The sequence below is a fragment of the Plectropomus leopardus genome, chromosome 19, assembly GCF_008729295.1.
Source record: "Plectropomus leopardus isolate mb chromosome 19, YSFRI_Pleo_2.0, whole genome shotgun sequence".
NCBI lineage: Eukaryota > Metazoa > Chordata > Actinopteri > Perciformes > Serranidae > Plectropomus > Plectropomus leopardus.
In genome coordinates, this window is record NC_056481.1 from 15,999,091 (window position 1) to 16,010,787 (window position 11,697).

At 36.7% G+C, this 11,697-nt stretch overlaps 1 protein-coding gene across 4 annotated transcripts in view; it reads left to right on the top strand.

Annotated features, from left to right (window-relative positions):
* LOC121959262 (potassium voltage-gated channel subfamily C member 1-like) overlaps positions 1-10,014 on the top strand; it is a 60,025-nt gene extending 50,011 nt beyond the window's left edge. For 2 of the 4 annotated variants that reach the window (XM_042508495.1, XM_042508497.1), the window contains one exon: positions 9,731-10,014. Coding sequence is in view for 2 of the 4 variants with exons in the window: in XM_042508497.1 (XP_042364431.1) it covers positions 9,731-9,759 (29 nt within the window). In the remaining 2 variants the exon portion in view is untranslated. Of the gene's footprint in view, positions 1-3,339; positions 8,756-9,730 lie in introns of those variants that run through there. The other 2 variants (XM_042508496.1, XM_042508498.1) reach the window with 1 other exon arrangement.
* Positions 10,015-11,697: the final 1,683 nt, after the last annotated feature.

Here is an 11,697-nt window from a genome sequence, read left to right on the forward strand (position 1 = left end):
ACACATGTGAATACATTAAAGTCATATAAAATTAATACATCTATGTATACTTGTATGTGTGTGGAGGAAATTTAACAACAACTGATTCTAGGGGAGTTATCAGCAAGATTTTATCCTGCAAAGCACTCACTGAAGTGTTATAAAAAGGAAAGTACGTTTGTTCATTATTTTACTGTACTTTTTCCATGTGGTATTTCAAAAACATTGATGAGAAAGTACAATTATTAGTTAATTCTGTGTTGTTTGTTTAGGCTGTTTAAGAGCTGATCCTATGGGGTAAATGCACGGTTTTCTATTGAATCTGATTGTACAGTACATGTTAACATTTCAGTCATTGCTAATTCATCCTAAAAAGCATGTTGGGTGCCTACAAGGGCACCTTTGAGAAAAAAAAGCTATGAGAAAAAAAAACAGAGACTTGCAGAGACTATTTTGCTATTATATATAGATTTAGTAGGAATAAGAGCTTATGTTAAGTCAACTTTGAATTGTGCAACAGAAGATTGACATCAGCTGTAATGTGCACTAAATCAGTGCAGCTCAGTCACCAAAAGAAAATGTTGACATTGTACGTTTCTGCAAACCATGAAAACCTAACTTCTGTATGTTTTGTATGTTTCATATGTATCATACATTTCTAAAATGATTTAGAATAGAGTAAGTTGGCTCTGTCATCTGTAGGTGAAGGGGGACTGGTAGCTGGCTATTTATGATTTAGCGACTCATTGCATTGCTTCCAGTAGCTGTTTAGGCACCAAATGTTGCTGTTTTTCCTGTGGGAATCGTGCCCCTAAAACTAGGTATTTCAGCTAAAACATGATCTTTCCGCGTTTTTGAGTCTAAACTTAACCACAGATTAAGCACAGTGTTGTTGAAAGGTTTCAATTTATCCACTACATCATAAGGTGCAGATGTAACATGTCCGTGGTTTGGGGAAACAACATAGCCAACATTTCATCTGGTGATTGGATTAAATTAAATTAAGATTGTAGCAAGCTATTGTGAAGCACGGCACATAGTTGTGAAAAAAAAGCTATCAATCCTCTTGTAGCAACATGCATTGATCAAAGAAATTCATCAAGAAGCAGGACTATTCGTTTGACTTTGACCTACTAGAATCATCAATCAATAAGCTGTTATGATTTACAATATCATTGCAAAATATGCTGTGCATATCAAGACAAAGGCTGCTTTGGCACTGTTTCAGGATGATGGTGCTAGAAAAAAAACACAGAAAAGTCTGTGTTGTGTCCAAACAGTGGTGTATCTTTAGACTTGTGTACATGCACACAATTTTGTGTAGCACAGAGAAAGGCATACACAGGAATTTATAATTCTGACACTAAGATTCTGTTAATTTATTTTATGCAGACATATTTGGGAAATTACATAGATTTATGCATCTGATACCAGGAGAAGGTCCTGTTACTCTTAATAAGATCTGCATGACGAAATACTATTGTAATACAATTACAAAGTCTGTGCTCTTCCTCAAAATGTAAACCGGTTGCTACTTGTATTTACTTTAAGTTGACTAAATCCCTAATATTTACCACACAGCTGGTCTTTAGAAATATGAACTGTCTGGCTAACGGCTTTCCTCTGAAGAAAAGTGCAGCTATACAGTGGAAAATAACCGAGGAAGAGGGTGAAATGAAGAGCAGACTGGAAGAGCTAATGCGACTGCAATAAAAGATGTTTGTTTTGAGTTCATGTTTGCTGGTGAGACCATGACAGAAGTGTTTAATCTCCAAGTAAATAATGCATGATGCCAGCACATGTGATACAAGCATTGTTTGCCATAACTGTAAGTGAAGAATTAACAATGCTCAACCTACTGTTGTTTGCAAACATTTTCTTGAAGTTGCACCTGTGTTTGCATGATGCATAGCTTAAAATTGGGGGATAAGCCTCCTGAAATGGTGTCAGCCCTGATATGTGAACCCACTGTGTCCTTTAACTGTGAAATTTCCATGAATAGCATTAAGTAAGTTTGTTTGTGTCCATCTGTCAAAGATGCGTTTATCCATAAGGTGTACATGTCATTCAAGTGAAATGTTTGCACATGCGTACATATGCACATACACACACATTAGTGAATAAGTGGTCGTCATCACCTAATCTTGTTCCAAATGCTCTGTACATTATTCACTCCAGTAAAGATACTTGTTGAGATTTGTCAGAGTGGGGAGCATGGTGCTGGTCAGTTGGCTGGCAGCTACTGTTTGTTTTTCTAATATTGTCAGCCACCAGTTTTATTGTCACCATTTCTTGACTGTATTGTTCAATTTATGTTCCAACTTCCTGTCTGTGTGTTGGAGATGGACTGTGTTTGTAGCTGTATTAGAGTTGTCATTGCAGTTTAAATGTGTGCACCTCATTCTGACATGCACAGTTAACCAGCAGTTTACAGGTAATCCCTGATTACTTCCATATTGTACTTAATGTTAGTGACACTATGAAACTGTGTTATGGAAAACAATGAAATTGGCAAATTCCTAATATGAGATTGGTTTATATTAGTGGAGCACTTTTATAAACTAATTGAGAAAGTGCTTACTTGTAAAGTTTTAGTTTGTATTTCACTGAATCAACACACTCTCACTAACAACTCGTCTAATACGGTATTAAAGTGGGCAGAGCTAAACATCAAATTATGACACTATGGGTCTGATATTGGTTTTTGATGTTTGGGGATGATGTGTCAGTTCATTTTATTTTTTTAGTTTCTGCTTATTAAATGCATAATGCATTTCAAATTAAACTTTGAACATTGGTTAAAAAAAAAACTTTGTTTTTAGGTTGACTTCATCAAATTAAGGCAACAAAAGCAGGTTGTTGGCTTTAGAAAAAGACATCAAAATTATCATTTTAAAATAAATTTTAAATTACATCATTAAAATAAATACAAACCAGCATGCTATGTCTCTATTTAATAACTCGATTTACTTTTGGTTTAAGACGGGAAATGAATAGTGGTCTCCCAGGTTAAAGTCCTGAGTTTGTTTGACCCCTTCACTTCTATTTTCGTCGGTACTTTGTTATCTAAATATCTCAAGTTTTTTTTAACCCGTTCAGCTCCACTCTCACCCACCCTATGTGGACTTTCTCGCTCTTTATACTATGGCAGTGGCTCAGAATATCTAAAAATGCCACTGTCTGACATGTCTCATGCCACCACTAAAGGGTGCATCTGTGCGTTGGTATCTGCTGCTCAGGGACACTGACCACGTTTGATGAGTTGTGAGTGAGACTGGGTTGATTGAATAAATTTCATTTCAAATTCTGTTTATACTCTGTTATCTTAATATTAATGGCTTTCTGTTCTTGTCTTCACAGTGTTAAGTTTCTAGCATTCGCCTTCTCTCTAATGAGGAGTCAGTAACCGGTAAACACAAATTTGAGGCGGGAGCCACGTAAGCGAGAGGTGTGACGCGGATGGACAGTTTAAAGGAGATCTTTTGGGGTGACAAGAGAGGGACCAGAGGTTAATCATGAATTTTAAAAAAATCATATGGTCTGCTCCTCACGTTGTTACCAAAGCAGCCTCTTGGAACTCCGACCACATTTTTGACAACTGTCTTACTGACCTTTTTGCTTTCCTTTTTCTTTTTTCGTCAAAACTGACTGAGCCTTGCACTGACACACTTTTGGGAGAGAGAAGGACTCCTGATCACACATTCCAGATGACATCCTCTCTGACAACATTATACTCGCCATCTTGTACGATGACCAAACTCAGTACCATCTTCAGTGCTGAACAACTGAGCAATTTCACAAGTTTCCGAAAAGAAAACAAAAAAAAGAAAAAAACACTTGTCTTCACAAAGGACTGAATGAACAATGTAGCATCTCTGCTAACATATTGTAGCATTTGTTGGCTGGGAAATAACTTGACTTAGTCCATCCACAGTTCGAAGCAAGATAAATTTATGCATTCAAGGGATTTTTTAGATGTCATTTTCCTCTTAGGTTACTTTCCAGTGAAGAAAAATAATATAGAGTACATGAGAGACAAAGGATCGGTCTTAATCGTTCAAACAACATTCCAAAAAAGAAAAAGATGCACTAAATACAAACAGTGCATATTAAATCAATCACAAATGCACAGTATTTACCAATACCCACACTATATTCCCTCATTCAAGTTTAGCACTTGTACAGCATGTTTGCCACTGAACTTATGTCTTCCATTCACTTCTATCAGACTGAAACACTGCCCTCTTCACAAGTACTGAGATAATCAAAAAAAACAGCCAAACTATGAAGTTGAACAAACGAAGCACATGTAGCATCAGCTCAAACAGGTCATGTATGGCATTTACTGTACATTTAGACTCACCTGAAACACTCGCCATATGAAAATGGTGGAAAAGGACTTATCTTTATCTCTCATGTACTGACATGGGCTCGCCCCGATAATGGGATACCAAAGGTCCTGTAGCAAGCACTTGCTGAATGACCTTCTGTAATGTATAGTAGATTCAGAGGAATATTCGTTTAGGGTGAGGAGTACTCACCCTCACACTGCCCATTGCCTATGTTTGGTACTCCTGCCTCTAAAAGTACTTTTACTGCCACTAGCATTCCATCCCTATATGCACATTTAAGTATGTTTTCCCATGTTTGACTGACACAGTGCTCAGTCATGAGGAGCAAAAAGACTGACTCAAGAAGACAAAACACAAAAGACGATTGTAAGTCTCTCTTCAATATTGAGGGATATTGGCCTGCCTAAATTCCGACGAAAAGGACGCCCCTGCCACGAGGACGCTTTTTACGTCGCACAAAACTGTCCATTAGCTGGGAATTCAGTGTTATCATTCTGAAAGGGACCAATCCAACGAATGCTCCTCCTATACACAATGGCTGACACTGCCAATTAGGCACAAGAATCTCCAGATGAATACTGCCCCATCTCTCTCTTGTCCCTCTTGCTGCCAACGACTGCTTCTCAGGCAAGTCGATGTCAAGATAAGAATGGCCCATCAGGGGAGCCCTTAGGCAAAGGGGAAAATGAGAAGAAATGGACCAAGAGTAGAGCAAGTGTGGAAGTGTACAAAGAGAACAAATCTATATTTTGATAAACAAATCAACTATCCATGGCTTCGGAGGAAGTTTCTGAGCAGAAAAAGGTCCAGAATGGAAGAAAGAAAAAAAAAAATCAGATGCAAATGTTAATAGAAAATTTGGCATCATGAAATGGAGTCAAAGTCCTGGAAAAAAAAAAAAAAGATGGGAAGTGAATATTTTGTTATGAGGAGTGGTTGTTTTCCCCACAAGCACTGGGAAAATGTTTTCCGAAAGACAATGAGCAATGACAGACTCTTGCCTATAAAGACACGGGGTGACAAAGAATGGACGCTGAGTTAAACAAATGAAAAAAAAAAGATAATGCATTTTTGTAACTTTGTTTACCAGCATGACTAGTTTGCATGACTGTCTTTTCTGCAAGCCCTTAGTTGAAGACAAGGGTGCTAGAGATACAAAAAAGTATATATAAAATGAATTAAAAAAAATGTTATATGCAATTAATGTTTTAAAAAAAAAGATTATAATGAAAGAGAAGAGCTATATTTTGTTTTGAAAAGTAAAAAAAAATGTGAATACTTAAACATGTATGTTTGCAAAGTACACCCTGAACTGTTTTGTTGATGAAATCTCTCTGCTACTACTGCCCTATACATCCCCCATTCCAGTGTTTTCGACCGCTGCCACAGTTTTACTTTGTTGTGCATTGAGCAGTATATTTTCAAACCATATGATCAATGGCGTTCATTCGAGACTTTGCCGTACTATAGCATTTGCGCAAAGGTTGTTTGTTGTTAATCGCAAAGGCCATGTTTTCCTCCTTGAATCATTTGCACAACTACCGTAGCAACAGCAGCAGCAGTTTTAAAACAATGGCTCTTCATTACCACAACTTTGACTGCTTGATTAGTACTCATAGTTTGCTTTTTTTCTTTGGCAATAATACAAGAGTTGTCCCATGACTGTAGCAGGGCAAACGGAGAACCTCAAGAGTATCTTCAATGCCTCAGTATTAGAGATCCTTAAAAGCCTGGGATATCCCATGGCAGGATTTTGCCGGGATGGACAGTTCTGTTCCACTAGTCCTAAGTAAAGAAAAAATGGGAGTACAAGTGCAAACTATCCAATAAAGATCAATATCAGATTATGAAAGATACAATACTGGCGAACAATCAAGAGAGATTTCAGGTTTGCATGGAACCAACTGCCATTCCAAAGTTCGTGTGTGGTTTAAAGGACTCAGGTGTGTCGATGGTGTGTGTGGATGTAGGTGTTTTCTTTCTAACATAATAAATTCTAGTATATAGATAACGATAATGTGAACACCTCACCGTGATGTGTTAAAAAAACGCATGCATTATGACTTGATAATCTCTCGAGGGGGGAACAGTCTTGACATATCCCCCTTAGCCTCCTGTCATCGTTTGTCATTAATCCAGTCCTGATAACTATGAACACTGTGCCGTGTCGTAGAGCAGAAACGTCTTCCTTTGAGAGGCAACTGAAAACTACTCACACTCGCAGTGTCAGCATGAGAGTGTAGAGGTAGCTCGTCTTTTTTTTTTTTTCTAGATGGCCAGGTCTTTGCGTTCGTCATCCAGTTACCGTCGAGTTACCGTCATCCAGCTGGCTAGTCGGCAGCTCATTACGCACACAACACAGTCATGTGAGCACCAATCAAAGAGACCCAGAGCTTCCAAAATGATGTCAGTGAAGTACTTTTAAGTGTTGCGAGAAAGAGAGGATGAGAGATACCAGTGTCCACCGAGGGGAGATTGATTTTAAAAAGCATCTTATTGTTGAGTGCTCTCCAAGCACCTCATCTTTGGTTTGGTATTCCAAGTGAGTTTCAGGCCCTGCTGGTTCAGGGCTCAGCTCAGGCAGCTGAATGGTCGTCCGCCCCAGTACACTACAGTTGGAGGCTCACCAGAATATTGTGTGATGTAGAGTACATAGACTATTCAAGGTTATAGAGCTTCTGTCTATTAACAAAAACGGTCCGTGGGATTTTATTTTGGTCCCTTACCTTTTTAAAGATTTCTGTTTCCCATTTTGGAAGGCATTAAGCAACTATGGCTTTTTGGTGGTCACATAGATGTTTATGAATATTTCAGAGGCAAACTCTGAGCAACGGTGTGCACACTTGCAAAAACTTTGTGCTTCACCCCAGCGATTTGTGTTTTCATGGCTGAGTACCGTCCTTTTTTTCTTTGTCTTTCACTGTTCCGATAACCATGTCTTCATTCTCTGCATTGTGACTGCTCTGCCAATGCCAGGCTGAAAAAGATGTCTTTCCTTTTTCTATTGCATAATACTGCCATTTGATTTAGTCATGTTGAACAGAATGAGTTACAATGTTGAGAGTGCTAAGTCTGTTTTATTTTCTAAAGTTTGCAATCTGTTATAAAGATTTCCTGTGTATCACTCACATAACCAAAAGAACAAAATGCTTTATATGGTAAGTAGGTGCCACTGTTGACCTAACGGCTACTATGTGTTGTGATAGTATTATGACACGTCCTCTCCAAGTGTTTGGAAGGTGTTATGTGGTCTTTGGTTGACACATCCTCTATGATATCCTATTCATTTTCTTTATGTGCCTGTTTATGTTGAATATATTTTGTTTTTTTAAAATTGAGGACACTGTATGCAATCCGCACCACGAATGCCGCTGATTGACACTTAACTGTATGCTCCCTGAGACGCAGATGTTCTGTCATCAGTTCAGATGATTGCAACCACATGTGTAGTGGCTTTATGGCTTCTCATAAAGTGAATTAGCAATCACACTAACTTAAAACACACAAAAAAATTTATTTTACAAAGTGATAAGACCAGAGTTGTTTTAGAGGAATTGTTATCATTCTGAATAGATTTTTCTAATATATGTATCTTATTTTAATTAGAAATAATGTTGCAAATACCACAAAGACACACATACATCTAATATTACAGGTTGATATCATGCATTCATATAAGCATTCCAAAGATAAATGATGTATGTTCATTTCATATGCCATCACATTGTATAAAACAGACTTAGGTACTAGTCCATTGTACTGCGGTCTTAGTAGGAGAGTGAATGGGGAGAAGAGGTGGTCACTGGAGTATCTTGTTGTGACTTATGCCGGATTTTATTTTTGAAATGTTGGGACACAAAGAACAACTCATCAAGAACTGTATAAAGTATATTTCAATGGAATGTTCATGATCTATCTTTTTATATTTTGAGAAAAAAAATAGAAACATATCAAAGTGTCATAATTGAACATATTTCTACTATTGAGACTTAAAAATGTATGAATGTCAATGCGATCTAATGTGAACCAATCTCCATAGCAGCTTGAATGAATAACTGATTAACAGTCATGAGATGCTTTTTCAGAGACATTAAAATTGCTTAAAAATCATTGAGATGAACTTAAAATAAATGAAAAAGTGACATCAACAGTGTGTCAGTTTGTATAAGATCCCCGACTGGTGAAATGTGTGCTTCTGTGCGTACTGACGTCTGTACTGACTGTCACAGTTAGCGCTGTTCATCAGCCTGTCAGGAACAGGATACCACAACACGGTGATTGATATAATCTGGCCTGAAGTGTGGACACAACGAAAATCCAAAGTCTTCCGAGAAACTGAAGGATGACACATTAAATTTGTGACTGGAAGTTAAAAGATATGGTGTATTTTGACGCCAGCGTTTCCAAGAAGGTCCAACTGTCAAATTTCCTTTTCAGCCAGGACTGTTGCATTTAGACAGTTTTGGCGTCTTAAATAAATACATGTCATATAACTGTAATCTATAATTTTGAGGTCAACTGTAACTGTGACATGATATTTGAGAATGATGAGGTAATGTAAGTAAGATAATGCTGGTTTCCTGACTCGATATCAAATAACTGTAACTTCAAGATCCATGAAAGTGGACACCAGCATGTAAGAATCATAAGCATCTGTAATATGTCTTAACTCAATAGTTCCTAATCTGGAGGTCCTGACCAACGTAAGGGGTCACCAAAGCCTCATGCGGGGGGGCTGTGAGGCCTTCTTGATTTTAAGGTTTTTAATCCTTTAAACCTGGTGTGCTACTCCATTCTTTGTGCTGCTTTCAGATGCCTTTCACAAGTATTTAAACCTTTCATACTTAGCAAATTGATGCTATTTGTTTCAAAAACATGGGGAAAAAAGCAATAAGCAACTGGGTAATAGGTGTTTCACAAATTACAAGAAAAAAAGTAGATTTAGAAAATTATTTTTAAAAAGCTAGTGAAAAATGTCTTGGGAAAAACAAAAAAGTCAGGGAAAATCTAGATCTATATATCTATGTATCTATATAATTATCCTAATGACATGTTTGAAATGAATTCTTTTAAAAAATTTAAGCAAGTCATTTCTTTATTTTTTTTAAATTCCTTTTAAAGTTTTTCCTTTTCTTTCCTTCTTTCTTTCTTTTTTTAATACTAATTTTTAGCTCGTTTACATGTAATTATTACTAATTTCTTGCTAATTTTTGGGTACTTGCTTCTTTCATTGCTCATTGCCTCAATGTTTTCAATGTTTGCAATTTGCTCAGGTTTCAAGGGGTTAAAGTAAATTAAAAATAATATAATACATTAGGCCTATATCTCAGCATTTAACTAATTTCTGTCAGTAAAGCTCTCTCTCTAATGTCCATTCCCTTCACTGTCTCACCTCTCAGGTCCACAAGCCAGATGGAGGACTTGGTAAGATCTGGGATTAAAATGATCCTGCTCACCCACAGTATGACCAGGTCTCAGGCATTGCCATCACAACCACCCACAAACACCCACCCTGCCAACCTGCCCCTCAAACGTCCCAGATGACGACAGAAAAGCCCCGACTCTGACCACTTTAAGTCAAAGCTAAAAACATTCCTTTTTTTATACTGCCTACTCCTCCCAGTAAAGACTGCATATTCATTTTTAACTTAATTTTCAATCATTATTAATAATCATTTTATCTTTGCACCTCTTGTCTGCACTTTTGCTATTTTTAACAGTGATTTAAAAAAAATGTAAATCATTTAGTACTTAATTTGACTTTTTATATATTCTCTTTATATTTTTATTGTAAGTCTATATCCTTCAATATGCTTTATTTTTTATTGTTCTGTTAAGCACTTTGTATTTCCCTGCTCAAAGAAATATGCTATACAAATAAAGCTGCCTTACCTTGTCACTATAAGGGCACAGTCATGACCTAAACACACGCTATATTTAAAGGGCCTTAACTCTCTGCTAAACAGTATGTATGATTGTTGTTAATAATAATAATAATAATAATAATAATAATAATAATAATAATAATAATAATAACACAATACAGACAGATAATTATTTTAAAAAGTACTTGGGAAAACTCATCTCTGATGCAATATTCTTAATTATGCTTAACAATAGTTTTATTATGGTTACTATTTGGGATTATTTCAGTTTATCAGTTGTCCTGTGCTGTCCATAAAATATGTCATTATGTCAGGGATCGTTAGTGTACTCAATCATATCATATCAATGTTATTATAAACAGTTTTCAGGTCATTTTCCTGTGACCTTTACTGCATTTTTGCAAATCGCAGTCCATTTCATGACAAGTTGCTGATTACAATATTTCACACATTTTTGAAAGAAATCAAACCAATTTGTTCATGTTTCAAACGTTAAAATTGCTTGTGAAAAGCAACTGAACGAAGCACAAGGAAACTGATGTCGATCCAGGTTTCAAAGGGTTTACAATCACAATCACAGGAAGACTAACAATTTGGGTGAATCATAGTATTAGAAAAGTGAACATCCACCAGCTCTGTATAGAACACCTGCACAGAGGAACAAGTTTACCAAATAATCAAAGCACCACTGTTTAGAGAATGCATATATATATATATATATATATATATATATATATATATATATATATATCAGTGATGAAAGCACAGAATCATACGCTGGTGCAAGAACCACATAATAAGAAATAGTAATGTGGTCTGATGACTCATCTGTTTTCTAATCATGGATGTCTGTTTCGGACCTGTTCTATGTGGTGGTGAATCTGTGGTGGCATGTGCAGCAATTTGATGGGAGCCACAAGGCCTCATGTTTGCTCTTCATAGCTGCATGAAAACTAAAAAATTTTAGCTCATTTTAAAGAACCAGAAGCACCTACTTCTCTGTCATAGCATTCCCTCATCCAAGATTATGATGCACAATGCTAAAAATATCATGACGTTTCTACGGAAAAAAAAACAAAAAAACAAAAGGAATTCACTACAGCTAATAATCAATACTTGATACTCTTACATTTTTTAATAAAATATGTTCACATCCTGTGCATATTCTCATTGCTTTATGAGGTTGTTTACACAAATTGTTGTTATAACCAGTATATGCAGTCCGAGTTATATCATTTGATGACATGATATGCCATCAAATGGGGATGTAGTGTGGCAGACCAGTGAACAGTGTTTTTATTTCTGTGACTGAAGGCAGCTATGAGGAAATGTCGGCAGAGGCCTCCTTCAGTTTTTTCTGCTTTGTGCCAAACTTCACCTCCCTCTGGTGGTAAAACGCAGTAGTGTCTGCTGTGGTAGATTCAGATGGATGAGGACCTTTGACTAATAATAGTAAATCTGACTGATTGGTTGATTAAGTC